The sequence below is a fragment of the Crinia signifera genome, chromosome 6 (genome assembly GCF_055691185.1).
Source record: "Crinia signifera chromosome 6, ASM5569118v1, whole genome shotgun sequence".
Lineage (NCBI taxonomy): Eukaryota > Metazoa > Chordata > Amphibia > Anura > Myobatrachidae > Crinia > Crinia signifera.
This window is the reverse complement of record NC_139222.1, coordinates 140,410,295-140,437,218: the sequence shown is the minus strand read 5'-3', so window position 1 is coordinate 140,437,218 and position 26,924 is coordinate 140,410,295. Positions and strand designations below refer to the sequence as shown.

Here is a 26,924-nt window from a genome sequence, read left to right as displayed (position 1 = left end):
GGGTATTTCGACAGTCAAAATACTGAAGTTGACATGCCAATGGAGAGAATCCCAACAGGGGTCAGGTAAACATATTTACCTTTCCCGTGCCCACACTAACCCGACCCCAGTCCTAAAATTCAGATTGTACACACACACCCTTCCAGCCCCCAAAATAAGAGTGTACATACATCCCCTGTAGACCTAGGGATCACACTCCCTTCTAGCCCCAAAAATCAGATTGTACATACATTCCCTGTAGATCTCGAGATCAGAATGTACACACTCCCCTTTTGTTCCAGAGATCAGATCATACACACACGCCCCTCGAGTCACAGACATCAAAGTGTGCATTCACCCCCCCCCCCCTCTAGTCCTAGAAAACACATTCTGTACCCAACCCCCTCTAGTCTTTAAGATCACTCTGTACACACACTACCCTATAGTCCCAGAGATCAGATTATACAAACATACTCCCCTCTAGCCACAGAGATGAACTTGTACACACACACCCCCAGGGGATTATCAAGAACTTTGTGGGCCACAACGCAAAATATTGAAGGAGCCCCTGATGCCTCTTGAGATCCTCCCCGTAATATTTACTAATGCTATGTAGCACCCTAGTTCATTTTCTGAACTGCAATAGTGCCCTAATTAAAATTAAACCACATAGTAGTGCCTAGTCTATTTTTACAAACCATCGTAGTTCCCTAGTTTATATGATGTCACATTGTAGGACTGCGAATAAGCATTATGCCACACAGTATCTCCAATTCACATTATGAAATAGTGTTCGCAGTTCCTATTAAGACACTTATATAGTGCTTACTGTTCAATACAGAGGCCTCCAGTTCAAATTATTCCACATTACAACAACCCCTTACCATTATAACCTAAACTACACATTCCTTTTACTGAAAATTTAATGTCACACATTTTTGTCTGAGCAAATTTCTTAGCAGGCAAATCTGTGAAATTGATATGCAACTTTATAACCTGGGTCCAGGCACCCCTAAGCCTGTGGGCCCCATATAGCAATGACACCACTTTGCACCCCTAGAATTACACTTCCCTCTTGTCCTGGATATATTATACACACACTTCTCTTTAGTCTTGAACAGTCAGTGGAGTAAAAACATCACCGCAAATCAAGTGCCGGCGGGGGAAGTTGGTACTGCGAGGGCACCCCGTCTCTGCAGATTTCATGCAGTCTGCCCGTCCACATGGAATCTGCTTAAAAATGACACACTAAATATGGCTGCCACCTTGTGTGAGACCTGGACCTTTAGCCCTTAAGGGAGTGCAGCGTGGATTTCAGGAGTGCTGGTGCGCTGTGTCCATGAAAATCCTGGAAATAAGCATGTAACCAACAGGGAACGAGTATGGAACCCCCTAATGATGGTCATGTAACCCCCTGGAAATGAGCATGAAACCCCAGGCAGTGAGCAAGAAACCCTTGGCAACGAGCAATATTGGGGATAGGGGAGGCAGAAACTTTTTTGGCCTAGCGAGCCCACAAACATCGCCTGGGCAAACGCCCGCCCCACCCCCACTGCCGAATCCCCTCGAACAGGCACAGACGTCATGTGACATCAGCCACCCGCCCCAAGCAGGCATTGCCACGCCTGCTTCCACAGGGGAACGCCCAGTGTTTTTATGGGGGCGCCCCCTGCACGTCCCTGCAGCAAACAGGCCGGCAAGTGTGTAACTTTCCAAAGCCATTCGCTGTCAGGGTTTGTACATGCGCAGAAACGCGCATGCTCAAACCACTACCATCGGGGCTGGGGATAAATTCGGATCACGAGTGATCCTGAATCGGCCCAAATATCTTGTCCAATAGATCAGATCATGCACACACTATCGGACAGTCCTAGCGATCAGATTATAAATACACAACCCTTAAGGGTGGCCATACACTAACGATAGGGCTCTTTTTCACAAAATTATGACCCACCAGGCCCATAAATCATGTGAAAAGTGCCATATGGTATGTATTTTACCTCCGGATTTGATGTGCGGTCCAGTGCACCTAAGATTGGGTCTGCCATGGTTGCCACAAAGATTTGTCAAATCCTGTGGCAATCAATGGCATCGCATATGATACACTGTATGCAAAAGTAGTGTATACGATACATCGTATGATGTCCAGCCCCCGGGCAAGCAGTAGCCGAATTATGCAGCCTTCCATGTTAAAGCTGGCCTAGTCATCTGTAAAGCCATGTACACATAGGGCGTTTGTTCTAAGCAATTTTAACTACATCGCCAAAATCGCTGTGAAGGTTTGCCTGAATCGCCCCTTGTGTACACAGCTGGCAATAGCAAAGCATGGCCCCTTAACATCGATATTATACCCAGACAAATAGACACTGCAGTGTCTATTCAGGTGTACATTTGGGCTGCTACTTGGGATGGCTGCCGGCTTATCTCCAGCAGCAACATCAAGATTTTGACTAAAGCGACCTACACCCGGGGAGATTTGAGAGCAATGCTAGATTTCTCAGCACACAGCAATGAGTCAGGGGCAGTGTTCTCTAGTGAATTATAGATTTATCTAGCATGCTGGATATTAATAGCCGAGTGATATCGATGTGCGGGCTACTCATTGCTATTGCTATGGCCCCTACACACACAACAATGTAGGGCCATTTCTCTAGTTAAATTAAGTAATATTGCTCAGAAAATGGCCTGAAATTGCTACGTGTGTAGGCCCCATAAGTGTCTGGCAGTCTTTCAAATGTATCTTTGCTTAGTGGATGACAGAAGAACACTACTTGCTAGAATTCTTACTGCCAACTATAAAGTTTGGCAAACAAAGACTAATGATCTACAGCTGTTTTCATGGTTTAGCTTGGGGATACAGCATACGACACATTTTAGATTAGTGTTCACTCAAGGATTTTTTTTTGGGCAGAGTGCTGACCACAGGGAAGGGCACTTTTTTCAATCGGGAAGGCATTTTATATTAGAAATTTAGATCAGAAACAAAAAAAATATATATAAAAAATTGCACACTGCACTAGGATTACGCCCATTAAACATGGTCATGCCCATTACCTATTCTGTCATAATGACAATTCACATTATGGCACACACTGTAATTCCACTTACACATTATACCACACACCTTAATACCCATTACACATGATGGCACACACCAAAAGATCTCAGCGGCATGTCAGCACAGTGCTACACACAAATGGGCAGGGTGCATTTTGAGGTTTTAAAAACGGGCAGGCACCCTGCACTATAGAGGTGTGTGCTCCCAATCTCGGAGAAGGCCCATTCCTATTTAACTTTGACATTGCTTCTATGCTAAAAGCAAGATCCATCAAAAATGTATTTGCGGTGTTTTTACAAAGCCCTGCCCTAAACTCCATAAAATACATTTTAATGCAGACTACAAGTTAAGAGGGGTTTATCATGCTCACTCAACCTCATTACTGTACAGGGATTAAGCCAAGTTTTATGTCACCCAGACGAACTGCGCCTCTCCGCCTCCCTACCCAGTAGATAGTGGTCACCCTCTACCTATATAACTGCCATATAAAATGCAGAGACCATCACAGTGTCCACCATACAGCACATGGGCAGACACTAGTTATGTAAACCACTGCCCCAGGAAGGGGATATTTGGATGCCAATACCTGCCCTCCCTCTCTGGGATCCCAGCAGTTGCCCCTGCTCCCCTGCCAAATATACACATACTCATCTCTATTTTAAGGTTGCAGATTATAGACACTCCTCTCTAGTGTATGATTTCATATTATACACATGCTCCTCTCTAGTCCCGATAGCAGATTATACTTGCACTCCTCTCTAGTTCTTGACTTTATATTGTACACACACTCTTTAATTTGTTATAGGAAAACAAAATTAATTATTTCCTGATTCTCTGTACATGCAGTCTAATTGTGTGGTAGGGAGTGGCTAGTACCCCTTTCACGGCGCACAAATAACCAGGGTCCGACCCAGGTTTTTGCCGGGTTGACCCAGGACACAGTGCTGTGTGAAAGGGCCTTTGGAAAAACCTGGGTCCAGCAATCCGACCTGGGTAAAAAGAAGGGTTTCACCCAGGTTGAGCGACCCGGGTCCCGTTAACTTCTGTGGAGTAAGCAGCAGTGCTAACTCAGTGCTGCCTCTACCACCTAACGCAAGGCCACTGCGCCCCGGATGACATCAGGGACCCGGCAATAAACTGTAAACCACACTTGCTGTGTCGCTCCTGGGACGGACCCATGTCCTAATCCAAGGTGCAACCTGGCATTTTCTGTCTGAAAGCAGCATAATACTGTGTACACATGGTACAATCCAGCATGAGATTTTGACTATATAGTCAAAATCGTATGCAGATCGCACAGGTTTTTTACCTTGCGATCCTGATGCGTGCTCCCGTTACAGCACAAATTGAAACCCAAATAGACAGGGCAGCAATGACTATACAGTGCAAATCGAATGTAGATAGAAAGAATTGTATGTAAAAAGTACAGAGATAGCAAAGACTGCATAGCACTTGAGCACCATAAGAGCACTCATATGCCACTGTGTTATTTGAATGTAAAATGTTATCAGCTATTATTTGTTAAATAACTTTAAATAAGATATTTAACGTAAATGAAAATATTTGCATAATTACCCCCATTGCTGGAGTCAGGATCTGCTCCAATGAATGCTGGGAATCCTCTCATCTGGTGCAGGTTGGTAGCAGTGGTCAGTGAGGATGAAAGTTGGTTATAAGTGGATGATCGAGGTAAGCGGGCTGACTTTCTCTGGAACTGCACGAAAGGCTGGCTACGGACACCTTAACATAAGAAAAGATAAATTAAAGAATGCACAATAAATATCAGTGGGGTTGATAACTATGTAATTCATAGGGATTTTGAAATTTATTTTCATGATATTCAGTTTTACTTTATTTGCATTGAAATGTTGAATTAACAATTTTCATGATTATTAACAAATACAATTACAGCAAATTTAAAGTTTTTTATGAAAATTAGCACAAAGAACAGTCACATAGGGGGAAATTTACTAAAGGAAATTTGTAAAAAATAGGTGTATTTGTATCCAGAAATACACTTATTTTTGACATTTACTATCCCGAAAATACGGCAATTCGTATTCGTATTAATAGCACATCAATACGACTACGAATTGCCGTATTTTCGGGATAGTAAATGTCAAAAATAAGTGTATTTCTGGATACAAATACACCTATTTTTTTTTTTACAAATTTCCTTTAGTAAATTTCCCCCTATATTGTTTAAAGAAGCATTTATTGAGGAAATCAACATCAACTTCTGATACATTAGTAGCAGAAAGATTACATATTTCTATAATGGCATTGTCCGTACAGGGCACATCATGTACCAAATTTAAGGTCTTGGTGTTGTAATCAGTTGCTTTGTTACAGAATTGCATGGCAAAACATCCACCTGCCATCAGCATTGTGCTCTGGAAACCGTGACTGTTGGTGATCTCTCCCTGTGCACCTGCTGGGTGACCTAGAACATGTGACCTGTTGGATGGTCTGGAAACTGTGACAGTTATGACACCCCGGAAACCATTGCACAGTTGAAACCAGCCACATCAGCTAGTAGGAACTGCAATTAAGCCAAGTTCTGCAACACCCATGAGCTGTTAGGATCCCCCCCATAGCATTAAAATGGCACTAAAGGCTTACTGTTCAGAAAACACCGGCTTTATGCTAACTGTTGGTAGGTTTGCAAGGATGACATGTGAATTGTCATCTGTTTCAGGATGCTAATAGTTAGGTTTGGGAACCATTGGGAGGGTCAAATTTAAATTGTGGGATGAGATTAGGGTTAAGCTGTAGAGGGGAGTTCCACCATCTTACAACTGTTTATTACAGTGTTATTTTCACCATAGAACGTAGTATTTCCATGGTCACAACTTCCCTGCAGAGGGTTAAAGAAAAGCAGCCTATCCTCAGAGATAGCAGTTGTAGCCAGGTAAGAGAGCCTGGTTAATGCATAGTCAAGATAGGGACTCTGAGGTGAGTTTGAGGCTCCAATTCAGCTTTTTGGACCTTCACAGCCACAACTGAGAATTTCTGATTACACTGGCAGGGACTAAAACCCTGCTCAGGTTGCTTCTTAGGGCGCTGTTCCCAAAAATGTGTCCGGTTCATAGGCCCTAATTATTGTAGCACCAGGGACTTGGACTGTCAGTGCCCAGAAGCACTGATAACCGCCAAAAAGGAGCACTGATTGGAAAATATATTTCTTTTGTTGTCATGTAAAGTTTGTGGGTGCCAGATGACTGGCCGATGGTTGGGATCCTGGAAGTCAGTATACCTACGCCAAAATCCCGACTAGGGGCTATTCTCCCTAGCACTGCTTTGTTTGCGCTCGCCCACCTGGTGGAGTACCGGGGCTGGGATTCCGATGTCGGTATACTGACCACGGAGATCTCAATCATCGGCCAGTCATACGTACACAAAATTAGTTTGCTGTCACATGACTGTATATGTAATTGTAATGCAATTAGCTTTACGCTGATTTGTCGTGGTAAATATGTGGTTTAATTCCCAATCTGGAAATAAGAACAAGTGGAAAATTATTTATCTTAAGGTGCCCATACACCAGCAGGCATATTAAACGTGTAAAAATATCGATCCCAGGGAAGATTGCAAAATGAGGACTTTTTAACTTGCTTTATATCACTGATCCACCCAATGATCAACGATCATTGATGGCCGCTGATCTACACAACCCATCAGCAGAATGGTGCTGCCTGTGGGATTGGAGTATCGCACCTACTGGTGTATGGGCTTTTTACTTTACTGACGGTTCATTTTTTTGTTTAATATGTGTTTTTATTATTTTTTTTATTCAAAAATTTCCATTGCTCAGAGTATACATAGGAACAGACTCTCTGGGACTAACTTGTGGGCATATTTGATTTTATTTATTTTCCATATTTTATTCTATGTCAATTTTATTATATTAAATATTGCAAAAGAATATCCAGTCAAATCATTAAGTTTTTGTTTATGTGCTGCATTTCTTTTGTTGTGTATACTGTTTTTCAGGATTAACTACCCCGATTCCCAGCACCTGCAGGAGATCCCATTTGTAATTTGTGCCCACAGTTCTGTCCCTATCAGGGCCAATCCTATTTTTGTTTTCTTTGCCTATATACCAAGGCCATTTTTCATAAAACAATGCAGAAACTATATTTTTAGCATACTTTTATGTGTTCCCACTATGTATAACAGCATAATGCAGGAGATTTCCTACCAAAAGCTAACTAGCGCTGTAAATCACACTCTAAATTATTATCATTGGGGACAATGTTCTGACCCTTTTATTTTTCTGACTTTGAACCCATTGGTTTATGCCATTCTCAGATGACATAAACAGTTTTATGCCTATGGAGGCAGAAGAGGGTTCCTATAATGATTTAATACTTGGCCCCTAAAGATGTGATAGTATTTAGAAATATAAATATTTACGGTTATAGAAAACTGTCATACTATGCAGAAAATTATTCAGTGGGGGTACTAAATGGCATAAAATCATCTGTCCTCGAAATACATAGGCTCAATATGGTATATATTTCGTTGTATGAAATCAGTGTGGCTTGTGTGTTAACTGCGTATAGTGATCAGTGTATATCAGGTGTCTGCGTATAGTGATCAGTGTCTGCGTATAGTGATCAGTGTATATCAGGTGTCTGCGTATAGTGATCAGTGTATATCAGGTGTCTGCGTATAGTGATCAGTGTATATCAGGTGTCTGCGTATAGTGATCAGTGTATATCAGGTGTCTGCGTATAGTGATCAGTGTATATCAGGTGTCTGCGTATAGTGATCAGTGTATATCAGGTGTGTGAAGCCAGTTTACACTGTGGGGGTGATTCTGCTTGGCCTCAAAGCCTCCTCTGGCTAGCTGCACATTGCGCAAACTGTGGCAGAGCTGGACATCTGCGTGGAACATCGCGACCAATAGTTGTAAACCGCATGTGCTGGCAGGGCAGTTAAATGCATGAGGCTTCTCTTCTCCTAAGACATCCCTCCTTCATGTCTCACACTTAAACCATTGGATTTAAAGGTGGATTTAAAACATTGGATATTCCTGCCTTCATTGGATATTTAACATTTACCTGTTTTACAACTAATAGAGCATCATTGGTGCCTTTATTCTCATTTTGGTTGCAAAAGTGCCTCAAGTTTTATGATATCTAAAATGACATTATTATCCCTATAAGGGAAATACAACACTGTGTTATTTCCATTTTAAAACTATACAATTGATATAGAGAACTAACAATATTGTAGCTTGGTGGACTAATGTGTTGTGTTTGTGTTTCCCATATTTTACAATGTTCCACAACGGAAAAAGTCCAGAAAGATGAAACAAGTCACAAAAGCCATGACCACCATAATGCTGGAGTACCTCAAAGAAATTTTTTAAATGAGCATGAGCTACAGAACTCTTTCCTTTCAGAAATTGGGGGTATGCATGAGCATATTAATAGAGGGAATCGTGAGACACAGATGGCTTTCCTTAATAGCCTTCTATCTGCAGGAAGGTCTGTACTTCCGGTAATAATGCAATCCTTCTCTGGAAGTAAATAGACAAGGCCGAGATCTGTACCTTTAATGATTGAAGGCTTAACCCGGAGGAAAAGCCATGCTGCAAAAATTCCAACATTTTTACCAATCTAAAGCGTGATGTGTGTTCTGTCTTTCACACCATCGAATATAGGTCTTCCAGACCCTATAATAATTCGCTGAAGACACTGACTTTCTGGCTTTTATCATTGTGTTAACCACCGCCTCTGAAAATCCTTTATTCCTCAAAATGGCTGTTTCAACAGCCAGGCCGTCAAAATTAATCGAGCTGAATCCAGATGGTTGAACGGTCCTTGTTTTAGCAGGTCTGACCTCAGAGGTAGACGCCACGAGTCCACAGACAATCTCTGAAGCCTCGAGTACCAGGACCTCCTTGGCCAATCTGGGGCCACTAAGATCACTGGGCTTGCCTGGGCCTGTATCTTTTTTAACACCCTCGCCAGCATTGGAAATGGTGGAAAGACATAAAGGAGATTCCCCTCCCAGGGGATAGTCATGGCATCCACTGCTTCTGCCAGTGGGTCCCTTGTTCTGGCATAAAACCTGGGTACCTGATGATTGAACCTGGATGCCATCAGGTCCACATCCGGGGTTCCCCACCTCTGTGTAATCTGGTGAAACACCTGTGAGTTCAGGCTCCATTCCCCTTCCGTGAGCTCTTTCCTGCTCAGGAAGTCGGCCTCTATATTCTCCACTCCTGGTATGAATATAGCTGATAAAGCTGGAACATTCTGTTCCGCCCACAAGAGGATTCTGGACACCTCCCACATAGCCAGTTTGCTGCGTGTGCCTCCCTGGTGATTCAGATACGCCACAGCTGTGGCGTTGACGGTCTGAATCCTTAAAGGGATCCTCTGTAACCTGTCTCCCGCCAGAGAAATCACTTTCCACACAGCTCTCAGTTCCAAGATGTTGATCGGTAAAGCAGACTCCTCTGGAGTCCACAAGCCCTGCAGACGCAAGTCCAAGACTACTGCCCCCCAGCCCTTGAGACTGGCGTCTGTAGTGACTACCAGCCAGCTCCAGGACTGCAGGGACCGACCCCACTGAAGAGAATCCACCTCTGTCCACCATTTCAGGGAGGATCGAGTTTCCGAAGACAACACTATCTGTTCTGACTTCATGGTCTGTGTGTTTCCTGACCAAGCCGTCAAAATGTTCCACTGGAACACCCGAGAGTGGAACCTGGCAAACTGCAACGTCTCGAAAGACACCACCATCTTCCCCAGCAACTTGAGGCACCTCCATACTGATGTGCTCCGAGAGCCGAGAATCTCCTGGACCAAGGCAGCCAGATCCCTGGCCTTTGCCTCTGGTAAAAATACCCGATGTAGGTGGGTATCCAGAACCACTCCCAGGAATTGGAGTCTCTGTGACGGCACCAACTGAGACTTTTGCAAGTTTAAAAGCCAGCCGTGAGCCTGCAAAAAACTGATGGCTTCTGCCAAATGACTCTGCAACCTGTCTGCTGACTCCGCTTTGAACAGCAGGTCGTCCAAATATGGTATCACCGTGATTCCCCTCAGCCGAAGCACAGCCGCCATTACAGACATTATTTTGGTGAATACCCTTGGTGCTGTGGCCAGTCCAAGGGCAACGCCTGGAATTGCAAGTGCAGGTCTCCTATCGCAAACCTCAACAGGGCCTGATGTTCTGGGTGTATAGGGACATGAAGGTACGCGTCCTGGACATCCATGGACGCCAAAAATTCTCCCTGGTCCAGGCTTAGCAGCACTGACCGTAGAGACTCCATTTTGAAATGGTCTACCCACACATGGACATTCAGAGACTTTAAATTCAGAATTGGTCTGAAAGACCCGTCTGGTTTGGGCACCAGAAACAGAGTGGAATAAAAGCCTCTTTTCCACTCCGCTCTGGGAACCGGGATAACCACCCCCTTCTCTAACAGAGAGTGAGCCGCTCCCAAGAGGGCTGTACGGAGCCGAACCTCCTTTGGTAGTGGTGTGGGAATAAATCTTCTCGGAGGAAGACCTTTGAAGGTAATTCTGTAACCCTGGGCTATAATGTCTAATACCCAGGAATCCTGGTCTAGCAATGCCCATGCGTCCCTGAACTGTGACAGACGCCCCCCTACCCTGACCACAGCCGGGCAGATCCCCTGGCAGTCATGCGGAGGGTTTGTCCTCTCCTTTGGTGTTAGGTTTCTTATGAAAGGAACCAAATTTTGACTTTGGGGCTTTTCCCCTGGAGGACTGAAACTTTCCCCTAAATGACTGTCCTCGAAAGGACGCACCTCCTCTAGGGGAGGGCCGAAAGGATGACCTAAAAGCAGAAAATCTTGATGTCTGCTTGGCTGCTGGGGCAGGCAGAAAGGTACTCTTGCCACCTGTGGCCTGCTTAATAATCTCTTCCAGCTCAGAGCCAAATAACAGCTTTCCTTTAAAAGCTAATGCTTCTAAGGCCTTCTTAGACTCATTATCTGCCTCCCAAGCCTTAAGCCAGAGCACTCTCCTGGCATTGATAGACACTGTGGAAACTCTAGTAGCCATCTTGAGAGCTTCTTCCTCAGCTTCTAGCACATACTCTGCGGCTGCTTTAAGCTTCTCCGCCAGCAGCAACACACAAGGGTCAGCATGTAAAATCGTGCACAAATCATTTGCCCACTCAATCATGGCCTTAGAGACCCAGGCTGAAGCAATCAGGGGACGTAGGGTGTATCCCACCCCTTCAAATATAGCTTTGAGGTTACCCTCCAGCTTTTTGTCCACAGGATCCTTAAAAGCTGCCCCCCCTTGCACTGGTAATACAGTAGCTTTTGACAGACGTGCCACAGAAGCATCAACCACTGGAACTTTTTCCCAAAGCTCCGCATGAGACTCAGGCATGACAGACTTAAGAATCTCTTAGGCATCTGCAGCCTTTCATCGGGCGCTTTCCAAGCCCCTTCCAACAAATCCTGTAAACCTTTATCTGAAGGGAAAGTAACAGCTTCCTTACGCTGCCATTTAAAAACACCTTTAGCAGGAGTCTTATCTTCCACAGACAATTTTAAAGCCTGTTTAACAGCGGTAATCAAATCCTCCACCCCTGCGGCTGAGGAGTCTTCAGAATCATCACCCTGCTCCCAGGGAATGTCTGCATATGCTCCCTCCTCTTCATCCACCAATAGAGGCACTGAGTAAGACCTTTTAGGGGTCCCCACAGCATCAACATCAATTCTGTCTAGCAAGTCATTAAACCTGTTGATCCCCTTTGCAGTATCCTGCATCACCTGTAGTAAAGCAGGATCTGCCTGGGTAAGAGGCAAGGAGCCAGAGGACTGCTGAGATGATGGCATAGGTCTCTGAGAATCTACCAAGACATCACTCTGTCTGTCCAGCAATTGCACTAAAGCGTTAACAGACCTGCCCAGGGTACTAGCCCACGCGGGTTCAATTTGCTCTACCCTCTGGGGTTCACTCCCCATGGGTCTCACAGCAGCGCAAGCAATACACAAACCCCCCTTGGCCATCTGCTCAGGTACAAATTTTTGTGTACATACATTACAAGCGCTCAATGCATTAAGGGCTCCCTCCCCCAAAACCACAGCTTGTTGCTCAGACATGATGTAAAGTAACCACACAGTGCATTCAATGTACAACAGCGTTTATACAGAGTCAATGCACGCAGTCCACTTATCTGTCTGTCGGTTTCAAATGCGGGGAAACGATGCCCAGGAAATCCAAACACTCTGTCAGGATCTGTCAGCCAGCTCAGCTCAGCTGCAAGCGTTCCGAATGGCGCCAAAACAGAGTGAGGGAAGAGACCAAGTCCCTGCTGCTGCGGGGTCCGTGACTTTTGGCGCCAACCACCCCCAGACAGCCGCTCCCTTAGTAGGAGCTCCTAGTTCCAGTATCTCCCCCTCGGCTGGGGACCATTTGGAACATGCCTGTAACACACTGCTGTCCTCTCATAATAGGAGCTCAGTGTGTAAGCTCCGCAAAAATGGCCGCCGCCATCACGGAGCGCCTGTCCCCCATGATCCCCACCTAGCGTGAAGCCGGTTTCAGAGCGCTCCGGAGCCCAGGCAGCTTCTTAAAAGAAGCTGTAAGCGCTGCACAGGGAGGCCAGACAGCGTCTCCCCTGTGCACAGCGAGCTGACAGGACGCGCTTCTGTCAGCTCCTGCTGCGCTAGCAGTGTGAGGATTCACTAATGAGAATCCTCACACTGTGCCTACCTAGCTAGAGTGAAAAGTTAATAAAATAATAAAAAACCCTAACTACTCTAATTCTTCGGCTGCCCCCGCAGCCCTTTAGAATAGCACCCACTCCAGTGGGCACCTAACACGAACTGAAGAGTCCGGGATGCAGTAGGGGAGGAGCCTACCCTCTAAAGCTTTAGGATAGGTGCCTGGCTCCTTCGGACCCTCCTACATCCCAGTGTTGAGCTGTGTCACCAGGACCATTGAAAGAGAAATTGGTATATTTGTCATTCATCCAGTGTTTTTCTCATGTTCTGTATACATGCTTATCAGCTCTGTTTAAATAAACTGTGCTTTTTATTGAAGCAGCAGTAGCCGGCCCATTCATTTCTCTCCCTGTATATGCCCTCTTACCCTCATTGCACGGATCCTCCATCTACAAAGGGACGCATGCAGATTCACCAGTAGCCACAGTAAGCTACTACTATCATTTATCTGCATTCACTTACCTATACTGAATCCTGTCCTTATACTGGAGGTACAATTATCTAGTCTGACCCTGATGTGAGGGACCCATGCGGTTGAACCCCCAGCCTCCAGTCTGCTAGAACGAAGGGCTGTCACATCGTGGGAAAGTTCACTTTTACCATCTACAGCTGTTCAATTTTTAACATCATCCACAACACCCAGCCTACAGTTATTGTTCCCAGTTGAAGTCGTGTCACAACACCCAGACCACAGTTATTGCTCCCGGTCCCATTCAAACAGCCCAACTCCAGAATACCCATAGACTACAACATATTGACTACCCTAACCAATCTCCAATAGTGCTAGGGGGACCAGGACTGTCCCCCTCAAGTGCAGGCTGCTAAGGGTCACTCCTCCAAGCGCTGTGTCTACTCCTTTTTAAGCTACTCAGTAGTACCTCGTGTGCTGGGGAAAAAAGTCCCCTTTAAATGACATAATCTTAGCCAGCCAATCAAAGCTGCTTTTTCAACAGCCAATAACAGCTGTTCTAAAATTCCTCACATTAGTTGGCAGGGAAGACCAGGGGAAGCAGTTTGAACAGGGCAGACACGGGAATTTTCCAGGTCTAAGGTGCAGTATGAACGGAGTCTGTGAGCTGAGATAATCTGTGCCCCACCAAAAACCTGGGTTTAGTATACCATTTAGAGAGAGTCATCCACATACTTTGACAAATGAAAGGCATATTTTGCATTCACTTCAGCGCTACATAGCAAAAACATATTTCAGATCATCATGCATAACATTGTGAGAGGTTTCACTATGTCAAACATTCTGTGTTCAATATAAAATAAATAGGGTAAAATCTCTTTAAATAGGAAAACTGTCTTCACAGAATATAAGACAAATCACAGTGTATTGACAGCAGACACAGTGACCTACAGTACAGATATAACTTTCAGTTCATATTTTCCTGAGACAGTTTTAAAATTTGCTACAACTCAATTGTCATGAACACATGCCTAAGCATGACAGTCTAGTAGACTATATATATATATAAGTGCAAACCCCAAGTACAGAAAAATATGAAAAGTACCTGGAGATCCCAGTAGAATCTGTACAATGTCCTCATATAGGATAAGCGTGGCAGGCCGCTCAGGAACCAGGTACAAGCTGACGGATGCATATACTGCAACAACATAGAGAGCATATGAGTAATATGAGTAATGGGATGATAATAGAGCACCCAAGGTGAGCTAACATTTTTTTGCACCCAAAGAAAAGATAGAAATCTCCTTGCACAATTATATGAAGGCAGGCTTTTAATTAATTTAGCTCTTGACTACTTAACTTAATTTTTGTCCAATATAATTGAATTAGTCTAAGGATATCTATTTGAAACAAATGTAACACTATTCAAGATTACTAATTATTTTCTCTTTCAGAAGCCACATGGGTGGCTTCAAATGCATCTGATGCAACCATGCCAGGCAAATGGTTTTAAGGGTTTGATCTGAAATGGAAGGTAATCATATCATATTGTTAATAATTTATAGTGTTTTTGCTAACTGAATTGTGTTTTATGTTGTTCTATGCCCTACAATTTCACATATTTGAGAAAAATGTAAGAAAACTACAGAAGTAACTCTGCAGTAACGAATAGCAACCAGACAATGGGCCTGATTCAGAGGTGGATGCAGTGGCGACATTGAGCGCAAGCGGCTGATGTTACAATAAGTCTGCGCATTCATCCGAGTCATACTTTGCATGTGTCCAGATGATTACGGCACAGAGAAATCAAATGAACTTGGATGCAGAGAGAGTGATTTCAGTGGGTGTTCCTTGGAGGTTACAGGTGGTTGGCCAGCCAGACTTTCAATTACAACATCGGTGTTTAAACCAGAACTGTTCATACTGGAGGCCATGTTCAGATGCATAAACTAGTTGCCATAGAGCAGGTGCAGGTTTTAATTTGGGGTCTCAGTATACCACCTGTGCTGCATTAGCATAAAGACAAAGGGGGTATTTAATCTCCCGCTGCTATTCCCGACGGGGAAATAGCGGCAGGGCCAAATTCAATGCTGTCTTTCCCAACAGCATTGAACAGGGATCTCGGCAGTACAGGACCGACTTTTGAAGCAGTCGGCCCATTCTGCCGAGAACGGCTGTGGATTGTTGAGCTCCCAGCCGCAGATTGACGTTCCACTGCTGTATCTAGCGGCCACGACCCCTTTTTGGCATTCGGCAGGCAGGACAGTGAATCCCGTCTGCCGATTCCGCGTTGAGCCAGCCGAAAAATTGGACAGGGTCACGGCTGTCAGGCCAGCCTGACAGTAGTGACCTGGGATTGAATATCCCCCAGAGAAGCGTCTGCGACAAAAGATGCAGACATGGCAAAAGATGCAGCCACGTCTGTATCTGACTTAGATTCACCACTAATATTTAGATGTAATTCCTTTGTTTTTACTTATGCACACCTTTTCCTAAATTGTTCCCACTGGGTTCCTGTATACTGACTGTCTAAAAGCAATAAGTGTGCCTCTATTTATGCTCATTCTTAAATTTACATCTCTGCCCATTTGAAATGTGGGGAAATGTGGGGGCACATTGTAGAGATGTCTGAATTCCGAGAAAAGTATGGAAGAGGTGAAGTGGTTTTGGAAAAAGACAGGAAAATAGATGATAGGAGAATGACAGAAATACCAATGAATTCTTTCTTGTGACCTTGGATAAGAAGACAGGAAGCTAGATGTATCCTGCCAGACAGAGGATGGGAGAACTACCAACAATGATAAAGTGACAGCACTGAACATAAGAAACACAGGGCTAGACTTATTATTGCAGTTCATTAAAGCCTTTGACTATCCTCCACTTTGCCTATTTGAACTAACAGGCAACAGATATAAATGTTATTCTGGGTTTTTCCTGGCCATTTCTATTGCTGTTTTTAAATAAATCATAATCAAAGCCACAGATCTTGGCGACTTTGATAATCCACATAAAATGTAAAATAGAAAATTTAGCCCACAGAGTGCTACACTGGTGAGATTCATGCAACATTAGGACGGGCCGTGTATACACAACAAGTCATGTATATTTATGCACCGGCTATCAACGGGTTAAATAAAAATGTATATCTGTTACCTAGTCACCATCAATTGTATTTCTGTAGAAAGAGGAAGGAAGTACCTGATGCTTTAATGGTGGCCCTAATCTGTAGTGCATCGAGAGACTGAATAATGACTGAAGTAAATGGGAACATCCCTTCTGTGCGGGTGACCAATCTACTTTAAGCCTATGTGGTTTATTCTGATGTGGATGCTAATTGCACTGAAGTCGCAGCAGTTGTGCTAAATTATGCAAAATACACAGAATGCGTCTTCATTAAATAGATGCCTACTTCAGGCTTCTGCGATCCACTTGCTGCGTGAAACGATGCAGAATTGGATTGTCTGAGCAAACAACGGACATTTGAGTAATCCTCTGCCTGTACCAGTGAAGCTCTAAGGGCCCAGCCACTGGCTTTGGCATACACAGACAATGTGACATGAGCAGTACAGCTCTTGTGCATACACAGATCATTAAGCATTGTATATTTACATACATTTTGGAACCAGGCCATAAGGTATATGATAGACTGGATATACCAAACAACATTAAACTTCATCACAGATGACCACTCCCAGACAACACAGCTGCGACCAGCATGTCAGGAATTTCCTTATATCTGACCACAGAGGACAGGTGGTAAAATGAATGTCCCAAAACACTAACATAAGCCAGAGCTTAACCACAGCCCCATCAGGGAATCTGGAGAAAGTATTGGTCCCAATACGTGAAATAGCTGACCAATTTACATTGACATGTTTACATAGCAAAATGACAGTTTTGTGAATGACCTGATAAGTGGGATGAGAATGGAAATGAGTAAAAAGACAAACAGAAAAACTTTTTATGAGCAAAGTGCAGTTGCTTGTGTAAGGGGTTACAGATTACTTTCCATGATGTAATGCACTAGCAAATGGTGATTTTTGAATGGTAAAAGGCAATTTGGGCCACCTTCTTAGTACTCTGGCAAACATCTTCTGCACAAGCGGGGCTGGCCACAGTCCTAAAACCACTTATCCACCCTAGTCTATCTATGGCACTACAGCTAAAGTGGCATGCACACGGGGTGATTTTACCCCACAAGCGATCCAAGTAGATTGATTGGAAATAAAGCACGGATCGCTTTAAAGGACCTTATTCTGGTCCGTTTGCATCAGCCACTTTGTTTGCACAGGGCCAGTGCATTTCTGCTCATGTGCAGACGCAGGGTGAGTGCGGCCACGGCGAATAAACTTTTTGCCGGGTGCGTGCACCCAACATTGGAGGTGCGGACCATTTACATATGGCCTGAAGATTAAGACAAAACAATGACATCCTCGCAGTTACCATTATTTTAAACCCGACCCTGGAAGTAAACTGAAAATTATTAGATGCATAAGGTTCAGGATCACAGTTGTAGTTGTTCATAGTATGGATACATTTCCCAGACCAGTTACTGGTAGACGCTATTATAATACGTTTGACTCCACATGAAAGCATGACAATGTCAAAGCGCATACACAATATATACATACATACATACATATGCTATGTCTCACAATCCTTACGTGGAAGTCTATCCACACGCCAGGGAACAGAGTTGGTCACGTATCCTCTTTTGCTAGCAGTAACAAGAACCCAGGTCCCGAGTCTGTAACTGATGCCAAGCACAGCCATACCATCTTGATCAGTGACACCGGAAGCCAGGCCGCTCTGATTCCCGAATATCTCCACCACAGCCGAGGCCAAGGGAGAAAGGTCTCCATTTTCATACACCTGGACTTTTATGTGGACTTCTGCTGAGGACATATATAGGAGTTCAGTTTATATAGACAGAACTTGTGCCTTTGGAATATTACAAGTTTATAATCATGATTATTATTAGTACATAGCTCTGTTCAATAAAAGGCAATATATGAAATATGCTGGGTAACATTTTCCTCTCCACTTGTATACACTTGATTATTCCAGTATCTTTTCTCCCATCATTTATTTACTGAGTCCATATAACAATGTGTGTGTATGTGTGTATATATATATATATATATATATATATATATATATATATATATATATTTATACACTTTGCCTATTAATGTAATTCAAATAACCTCTCCCTTTGGGCCATATGCACTAAGTTTCAAAAGGGATAAATGTAGAGTGATAAACAATCAACCAATCATCTCCTACCTGCAATGTCACAGACTATGTTTCAGAAATGACTGGTAGAATCCGATTGGTTGTCTGTTTATCACTCTCCATTTTATCATTTTTGAAGCTTAGTGCATCTGGCCCTATATCTGCTCGTATTAATCCATAAAACCTGTCCCTAATGTGTATTGCCTCCTCTTACTCTACACAACTGACCTTTAACTTTAAGGTACAAATTATATATTTTTTCCATTTAATCATTCCCTATAACACCCTAACAACACTTTCTATTTACCTTATATAAATAGTGCAATTACTCCATATAGCCTCTCCCTATATCTCCCACTATTATTTTGAAGCCCCTCGAATTACACTTTACTGCATTTATAACAAGCATTATTGCTCTATTTTATTTCTTTAAATAAGGCATGGTACTTATTTGTGCAATCTTACCACGTATAATCCTCTGTTTGTTACCATAAAAGCTCTCTGTGTTTGTTGGGTAATTGAAAAAACAAGGTGGCAGATCTTGGGTCAGTCTCCCAGGCATTCACTGGATGTGAATGGGATGGCAAAGTGTTCCTGTTGCCATGGTAACAACCTCATTCACATGCTGCAGGCTCACAAACAAGCAAAAAGTAATATAGGAGGGGAGAAGGGGGGTACAGAAAGTGCGAAAACATTGATAAAGTTGATTACAGAAAATAAGAAGTAACAGATGAGATGAGTATGTGAATGGAGGAGAGACTGCTGCCTGGAAATACATTATTGTTGAGTAAAGAGAGCAGGTCAGTTGTAGTGGACTAACAATGACAGTAGATGGAGGACTACAGGGAAGGACTCAAAGGTCATGAAAGCTCTGACATGAAGGCACGAGACAGCCAGGCTTGTCATTGGAGGAAAACGGGGCTGCCAGTGGCTAGTAGACGAAAGCACTGGATATAGACATCCTAGTTGTACTTATCAACTGGGATGTATGTGACCCCTCACCAAAGTGGATGAAGAATGAGAAGACTGTGATGGTAGCACATGAAATACCACCTATCAGCACATGTCGGCTCAAAAAAATGCAAAAAAACATATGTCGACCTTCCCCATGTTGACCTAATGCTTGTCGACCTACTCGCTGTCGACCCAATGACCGGATCTGTTTACTTACTATAGAACAGCTGTTCACAAACTGTGGGTCCTGACCCCAAAGTGGGTCCCGACCTACTCATCATGGGGTCGCGACCAGGGCCGGCGCTACCCACTCAGCAGCTCCTGCAAAGCAGGGGGGCGCCATGCTGAAAAGGCACTGTCTACCTCCCTGCTCTGCTAAAGCTGCCTCAGCCCTCACTGTCACTGCCTCCTGCACGCTGCCCGCGGGCGGGCGGCAGTATAAAGATTTGCTCCCTGCACTGCGAGTGCACACAGCCTGCAAGCCGCCCACAGTGCCTGTCTGACAGCGGGTGGCAGTATGGAGAAGCTGAGCAGCTCCCTGCACCACGCACATACTTTCCTCCTCCTGCAACCTGCCCCCTCTTCCTCATGGACACTTGCGCTGAGGCATGTAGCGCTGTCTGTGAATGCCTGGATGACATGTCAGGTCCGGATCCGCCCCCTACCCATTGCTCCCTGCGCCTGTCAGCTGTCAATCATATGACGAACAGGCAGCAGCGTCGCCTCCCCTTCCTTCCCTCTTCTTAGTGTGCTGTGCCAGTGCCACTGCCAGTCATCAACACTCCGCCCCCTCTATCTCCTCCCCTCTTCTTCCATCTACTCCTTCTCTCCCCTCCTTTCCCCCCTCAGTCACGAGAGGGGTGTAATGGCATCCTCAGCATCCTGCCTACGCAGATAGAAGAGGAGGGACTGCACAAGAGTTTAACAGCAAAAGAACAGCGAGTCTTTTATTATACATGTTTATAACAAATTTTTTAATAATTGTAGATTTTTTTATATTAATTTAGACACTTTGTAAATAATGGGCTGGGTTATGTGCCTAAAGGTGGCCATGCGATGTGCGCTCCCGCTGGCATCGCACAGTACAAAAAGTAGGTGCTGCACATACATTTTGTACTGCTTTCGGATCGCATCGCACACACATTGCATGCATGCCATGCGATGCAATCTAGCCCATAACGTATGCGATTCTCGCAGCGTGTATGGGCACCTTTAGTGCCTGCAACATTTTGCGGACACAGTACTGAGATGGTGTATGCATACATGTACATGCACCCGAGATCCTCCATAGGATCGCATGTTGCATACGCTCCCACAATCGGGCTGCAGCTTGTTGCAATGGTAATGTGAAAGGGCGCAAATTTATGGTTTGCAGGAGGGCTTCGGACACCCTAGCACTGGCCCTGGTCGCGACTCCATGTTGCTGATCATCAAGCTGATGACTTTTCTAATCTCAGTCAATGATTCAAAGAGTCTGATTAATCTGTTGGATTGTCTGTTATTTTAGACTCCTCCCATCACTCTGTGCCTCCACAATGCTGCCATGTATGTGCTGTCTGCTGACTACACATGTGACGTGATGACCTTCTGCAGTAACTTGCTGGGGTCCTGTAATTCTTTTTAGGTACTTGTGTATTATCACGGCGCCCACGATGTTGATCGTAGTGTATCGCATCGCATGCAATATAGCGGCATGCGATGCGATGCGATTTTTAATTGTACAAGCACCCTGATGGGTGCTTACAATGTTAAATACACCCCCATTGTCAACGCCACCCCCACTATCAACGCCAACATGAAGCATGGCGAGAACAGCGAGCCGCGAGGGGCGGTAGTACACGTCCTCCAACCTTTTCATACCCCCACTATACACGTCGGCGTGGAGTTGTTTTTAGTGTGGCGAGCACGGATGACTTTACATGTATTCCGCTTCCCATTTACATGTAGTCTGCGTCCGCTCGCCACGCTTCGGGCTCGGTGACTCGCTACGCTCGCCATACTATCTAAAATCAACTCCACGCCGATGTGGATAGTGGGGGTATGAAAAGTTGGAGGACACGTACCGCCGGCTCTTGCGGGCTCGCTGCGCTTGCCACGCTTTGGGTTGTCGTTGATAGTGGGGGGTCGCGTTGACAATGGGGGGGGCATTTAACATTCTGGGGGCATTTAATATTGTATGCACCCATAAGGGTGCTTGTACAATTATTAAACGCATGCGATCGCATCGCATGCCATTTGCTGGCATGCGATGCGATATTTAATTGTACAATTTGGATTTTTCATGCGAAAATTGCATCGCATGGCATACCATCGCACAACTTATTTAGTGGTATGCGATGCGATGGGCGCCGTGATAATACACAAGTACCTCTTTTTATTGTCTGTTGGGGTCCCAGAGCAAAATAGATGAGGGCCCCTGCTATAGAAGATCTAAGGATTAGTCGAGTGGTCATGTTTTTTTATATACTCTATGAATAAAGAACTGTTATAGTAGTATTTTAGCAAGAAGCGCAAGTTCTGTGCTGGTTTGAGGCATCTGGATAAAGATGGGACGATATGCAAGTGATGGTATGGTACTTGTTTCCTAGCACGGCGCCACCGATTTTGGTTGTATCCATCGGGTCGGAAAAATCGGGTCGATCGCATCGCATGCCAACCAAATCGCATGCGATGCGATCGACCCGATTTTACATTGATTTCAATGTAAAAAGCCCCAAAACCCCCCATTTTAATACCAAACCCCCCCTCATGTTTCAAATGCCACCCCACTGTTGACGCCAACCCGAAGCGTGGCAAGCGCAGCGAGCCCGCGAGAGGCGGCGGTACGCGTCCTCCGACCTTTTCATACCCCTACTATCCACGGCGGCGTGGAGTTGATGTTATATAGTGTGGCGAGCACAGCGAGCCACCGAGCCCGAAGCGTGGCGAGGGGACGTGGATACCTTCACAGGTATCCGCGTCCCTTCGCGGGCTTCACAGGTATCCGCATCCGCTCACCACGCTTCGGGCTCGGTGACTCGCTGCGCTCGCCACACTATGTAAAATCAACTCCACGCCGACGTGGATAGTAGGGGTATGAAAATGGGATGGGATAATTATTTTTCTATTTAAATCATGTTAATCTACTAAATGAGTTTCATATATTTATCCGACATTGTGCTTTTCTTTACTATTGATTTCTACTTATAGAGACCCCCATTCATTTGTATTGCTCATTCATTTCCATGGATGGTATGGATCATTAGGTCAACCCAAGAAAGGTTGACACTCCTTAGGTCGACCGGCGAAAGGTCGACACATTTTTTTTTTATTTAGGCTTCTAGATCTAGACGTCTAGTTCTGGACACTAAGTGTATGTGCTCACAATGCTTCGGGCACAGTGTCTCGTTAATCTTGGCACACTATTATATTCTTCCCCCATGCCCTAGTGGATGGTAGGACATGAACTACCGCCTGTTCTGGAACCACAGTGGAGAAAAAAAATTGTGTTGACCTTCTGCATTGTCAACCTTCCGCCGGTCGACCTAAGGACCCTGTCGACCTTCAGTCCCTGTCTTCCTTCTGCCTTTCAACCTTCCGCTGTTCAACCTAAGGACCCTGTCGACCTTCAATCCCTGTCTTCCTTCTGGTGTCCACCTAAGGAGTGTCAACCTAATGACTCCATGGAGGTGTGCAGTACAGTACATGTTGAAATTAATGGGCTACATAAATGAATAGTCCATTAACATCAATAAAGTAGTGCAACAATGGTAATGGTCTTTTCCCACATAAAACACAGAGAATTTTTCTCATTGAATACTGCCCTATGGGCAGTATTCAATGAGAAAAATTCTCCGTGTTTTATGGAGCTGAAGGCTGTTTTAAGCTTGAAGCATTATAAGAGCCCTGACTTAGGGTCAGCAAAAGTTCAGGCAGTGGAAAAAACTCTGCTAGGTTTTTCTGCCTAGTGATAAGGTGGGCAGATGTAGGTAGCCTATCAGGAGTTAAGGGGGAGGGTACATTTCAGCACTACATAAGCTCTAGGGACCATGTGACCTCCACCTTCTTACCTTTGGAAGTGCTGGTTCCTGTGGGTCCTGCGCAGATCTGGTGAGTGCTAAAATTCTTCTTTACCTCTCTTTATTTGATTATGTCTAGGCCACGTCGCTCTGCTCCCCCTCCCCGCCGGCTGGTGGATGCTGCCAGGCCCCTTGCGGGGTACCGGCGGCCCAGGGTGAGAGTAGTGGCCGTGGAGGACATGGGGGAGGCTTTGCCTGCCCTCTCAGGGAATGCAGGGGGTGACGCGGTGGTTATAGTAGCCCCCCCGCCGACCTCTCCTTCCCCGGCGCCGTCCGCGGTGTTGGGGCAGGGCAGCGAGCGGGCAGGGAGTGGAGAGAACTTGGGGCTTCAGTCGGCGGCACCGGAGGTGCTAGCGGAGGGGACTGTCCCAGCGGGGAGCGTAGCGGCGGGCGGGGTACAGGCCGCAGCGCTGGTTAGTGCGCGGCCTGGTCGCGAGGTGAGTGACGCGCCGGATGACGCGGCGGCGCTCACAGCTCGCGGGGATGTGCGGGAAGTGCAGGCCTCGGCTCTGGTGAGCGCGAGGCCTGACACGGCGTCACAGGCGGCGGGGAACTCCTCAGAGCCTGCCGAGGCTGGGGGGTCCCCCGCTCTGCAAGGGGGCATGCAAGCGCCGGGTGTGGGGGCTGGAAGTGAAGCGTTGACTTCCCTTGCGGGGAGCAACGCAAACGGGCAGGACATTATAATGGCTGTGGGGAGAGAGGCTGTTGGGGGGGGCAGTAATGGTGAAGGTGGTGGGGGGGTTGGGAGCGTTCAGGCAGCTCCTGCGGTGACAGGAGCGGGAGGATTCCCTATGGGGGATTATGTGCCTGCAGGTAACATGAATGTGGGTCCTGTGATAGGGGGGCTGAGTAGCCTCAGACCCCAATACAGAGTGGGGATGGGGACAAGTGTTGTGGGTCTCCCCAATGCTGGGGTTAGCCAGGGAAATTTTGGTGAGCCAGGATTGAGGTTTGGTGGCTACAATGCCATGGTGGGGGAGAGGGGTGGTGCAACAGCGCCACCTGCAGGGGTAGGGATGGGAGGAAATGTTTTTTATCCCAGTAGTTCTGTGGTCACATCAGGGCAGATGCAGGGACCTGCAGTAAGTGTTTACCCGGGATTTTCTTCAGGGGGTGGTATTATGTCAGCAGCAACTGGGCCTCATTCCCTACCGATGCCTCAGGTTTCCCCCATGTTGGGTTGGCAGGGACAGTGGGCCCCGCATAGCTCCCCATATTGGCAGTCCCACATGGGGGGTAGTGGTCAAGGGGGGTTGCCCCAGGGGGGCCCCTTTAGGCCTGTTTTTCCCGCGGGTTATGGCTTTCAGCAGAGAGCGGGGTATCATTCGGGGTCTATGGCCCAGCCTATGTGGGGATCTATGGTTTCGCAGGGGTATAGCTCACCCAGTTCAGCGGGCAGTGTTTGGGACCAAGGGTCAAGTTATGCAGGTTTTTGGCAGCCGCAGATGGGGCAGGGTTACGGGTTTCCCCCGGGAGCGGGGGGGGTTGGGGGGTTTCCCCAAGCATCAGGGGGATATGGTAACCAGATCAGGCCTGCGCATCAGCAGCGGATCCCGCTTTCAAGTGCTTTTGAGGTTGTCCCTCCGGCCATGGCGGAGGCTTCGGCTTCCGTTGTGGCCGAAGGGGGCAGTGTTGTTTCTTCCCCCCCCCCCCCGTCTCTTGTTGTGTCTTCACAGGCGAGTGTGGGTGCACGGACGGCAATGGCAGCCAGGAGGAGAAGTCGAGAAGTCCGAACAGAGCCAAGGACAGCCCCTGAAACGTCTGCAGCAGTTTCCGGGTCGGCCGTTGCGGCTGACGAAGCTCCGGGGACATCAGGCACGGGTGAGTGTGCGGTTCATACATCTTGTGATTCTACAGATAGTGACACCAGTAGTGTGGGGTCGGATTCCCCTCGGCGCCCGCGTAAGTTAGCCAGGATGATTGCACGCCAGGTTGCTAAGGTTACCACAAAGGACAAGCCTTTGGGTACAAGCGCTGCTCCTCCTCCTGCGGAGCCACCCCTGTTCACCGAGATGGTTCACTGTGCGAACACAGCGGTCACCAGGGGCATCCGTAAGAGGATGAAAGAAAAGATTAGAAAGGGGAAATACGTGGATATTTTTACTCTGACGGATGACATGAAGCAGGCCTTTGAGAAGGCAAAAAAGGCAGACGGAATAGGAGAAAATGCCTTTAGAAATTTTCACCAGTGGCTCAAGGGGTTTTTAGTTTTTGCAGCTTGTTATGCCGAGACCAGGGTTGGGGAATACCCCAATCTTATAAAATATTTGTTTTTGGTACACGAGATGTACTTGAAAACAAAGGGGTATTCCTGGCGGGAGTATGACGAAAAGTTTCGTCGAAAACAGGATGGTAACGCGGTGTTGCCCATGGGGTTCAAAGATGTTGAGGTCTGGCTGGAGGTCACTCAGCAGACAAGGCCTCTGGGGGAAGGTGCGGGAAAAAAGGTGGCAGCGGCGCCAGCTCAGTCCCCCAAGGTAGCGGGCAAAGGCAAGTGTTTTGCTTATAATGAGGGGAAGTGCAACAGGGGGGCGAATTGTCGTTTTCGCCACTCCTGCAGAGTTTGCGGGTCCGGTCACCCAGCAAAGGATTGCACCGCAGCCCCAGCAGGTAGGGCCGGTGATGCCAGTGAAGCCGCTGGAGGTCACAAGTAAGGCTCCTTCGCCTATAGTGGTGGCTGAGTTAGTCCGGTGGCTCAGGAGCTACCCGGATCGTGAGGCTGCCAGTTTTTTGTTGAATGGTTTTCGTTGGGGTTTTCAGTTGCCAATTGAGGGTTCAGTACATGTTGTTGCGGTTAGGAATTTAAAATCGGCCAGGGATTTTCCTCTCATTGTCCGACAGAAAGTGGATGCGGAAATAGCGTTAGGGCGTATGTGCGGGCCATATGCGGTACCGCCAATACAGGGTTTGTGCATTTCTCCGGTGGGTGTTGTACCAAAGAGCACCCCGGGAAAGTTCAGGTTGATCCAACACCTATCTCACCCCCATGGGGGGTCGGTTAATGATGCCATACCGGAAGAGCTGTGTAGGGTTAGGTACCAGTTATTCGAGGAGGCCTTGCAGTTAGTGAGAGGCTGTGGCCGTAATGCGTTGCTAGCAAAGGTAGATGTCGAAGCGGCTTTTAGGTTGTTACCAATACACCCGGATTCCTTGCGGTTCCTGGGTTTCAAGTTAGGTAGTGAGTTTTTTGTGGATAGATGTCTACCTATGGGGTGCTCGGTTTCTTGCGCGTATTTTGAAAGGTTTAGTTGTTTTTTGCATTGGTGCATTCAGTCGGTTTCAGGGCATCAGGGTATTGCTCATTACCTTGATGACTTCCTTTTGGTGGGTCAGGGCGGGAGCAAAGTTTGCGAGAAGTTATTGGAGGTCACTGAGAGGGTTTTTAGAGCGCTAGGGGTGCCCATAGCGGAAGGGAAAACGGAAGGCCCAACACATTGCCTCAGTTATCTGGGAATCGAAATCGATTCCCAGGCGGGATGCTGCCGTCTACCGGCGGACAAGGTA

The 26,924-nt window shown here is 46.2% G+C and overlaps 1 protein-coding gene across 8 annotated transcripts in view; it reads right to left on the bottom strand.

Annotated features, from left to right (window-relative positions):
- Window positions 1–26,924, bottom strand: part of FAM171A2 (family with sequence similarity 171 member A2) — a 45,209-nt gene that overhangs the window by 5,510 nt on the left and 12,775 nt on the right. For 4 of the 8 annotated variants that reach the window (XR_014444492.1, XM_083147435.1, XM_083147430.1 and 1 more), the window contains exons 2-4: window positions 17,829–18,068; window positions 14,279–14,371; window positions 4,613–4,777 (exon numbers count right to left, since the gene is read on the bottom strand). Coding sequence is in view for 7 of the 8 variants with exons in the window: in XM_083147435.1 (XP_083003561.1) it covers window positions 4,613–4,777; window positions 14,279–14,371; window positions 17,829–18,068 (498 nt within the window). In the remaining variant the exon portion in view is untranslated. The remainder of the gene's footprint in view (window positions 1–4,612; window positions 4,778–14,278; window positions 14,372–17,828; window positions 18,069–26,924) is intronic. The other 4 variants (XM_083147437.1, XM_083147433.1, XM_083147436.1 and 1 more) reach the window with 2 other exon arrangements.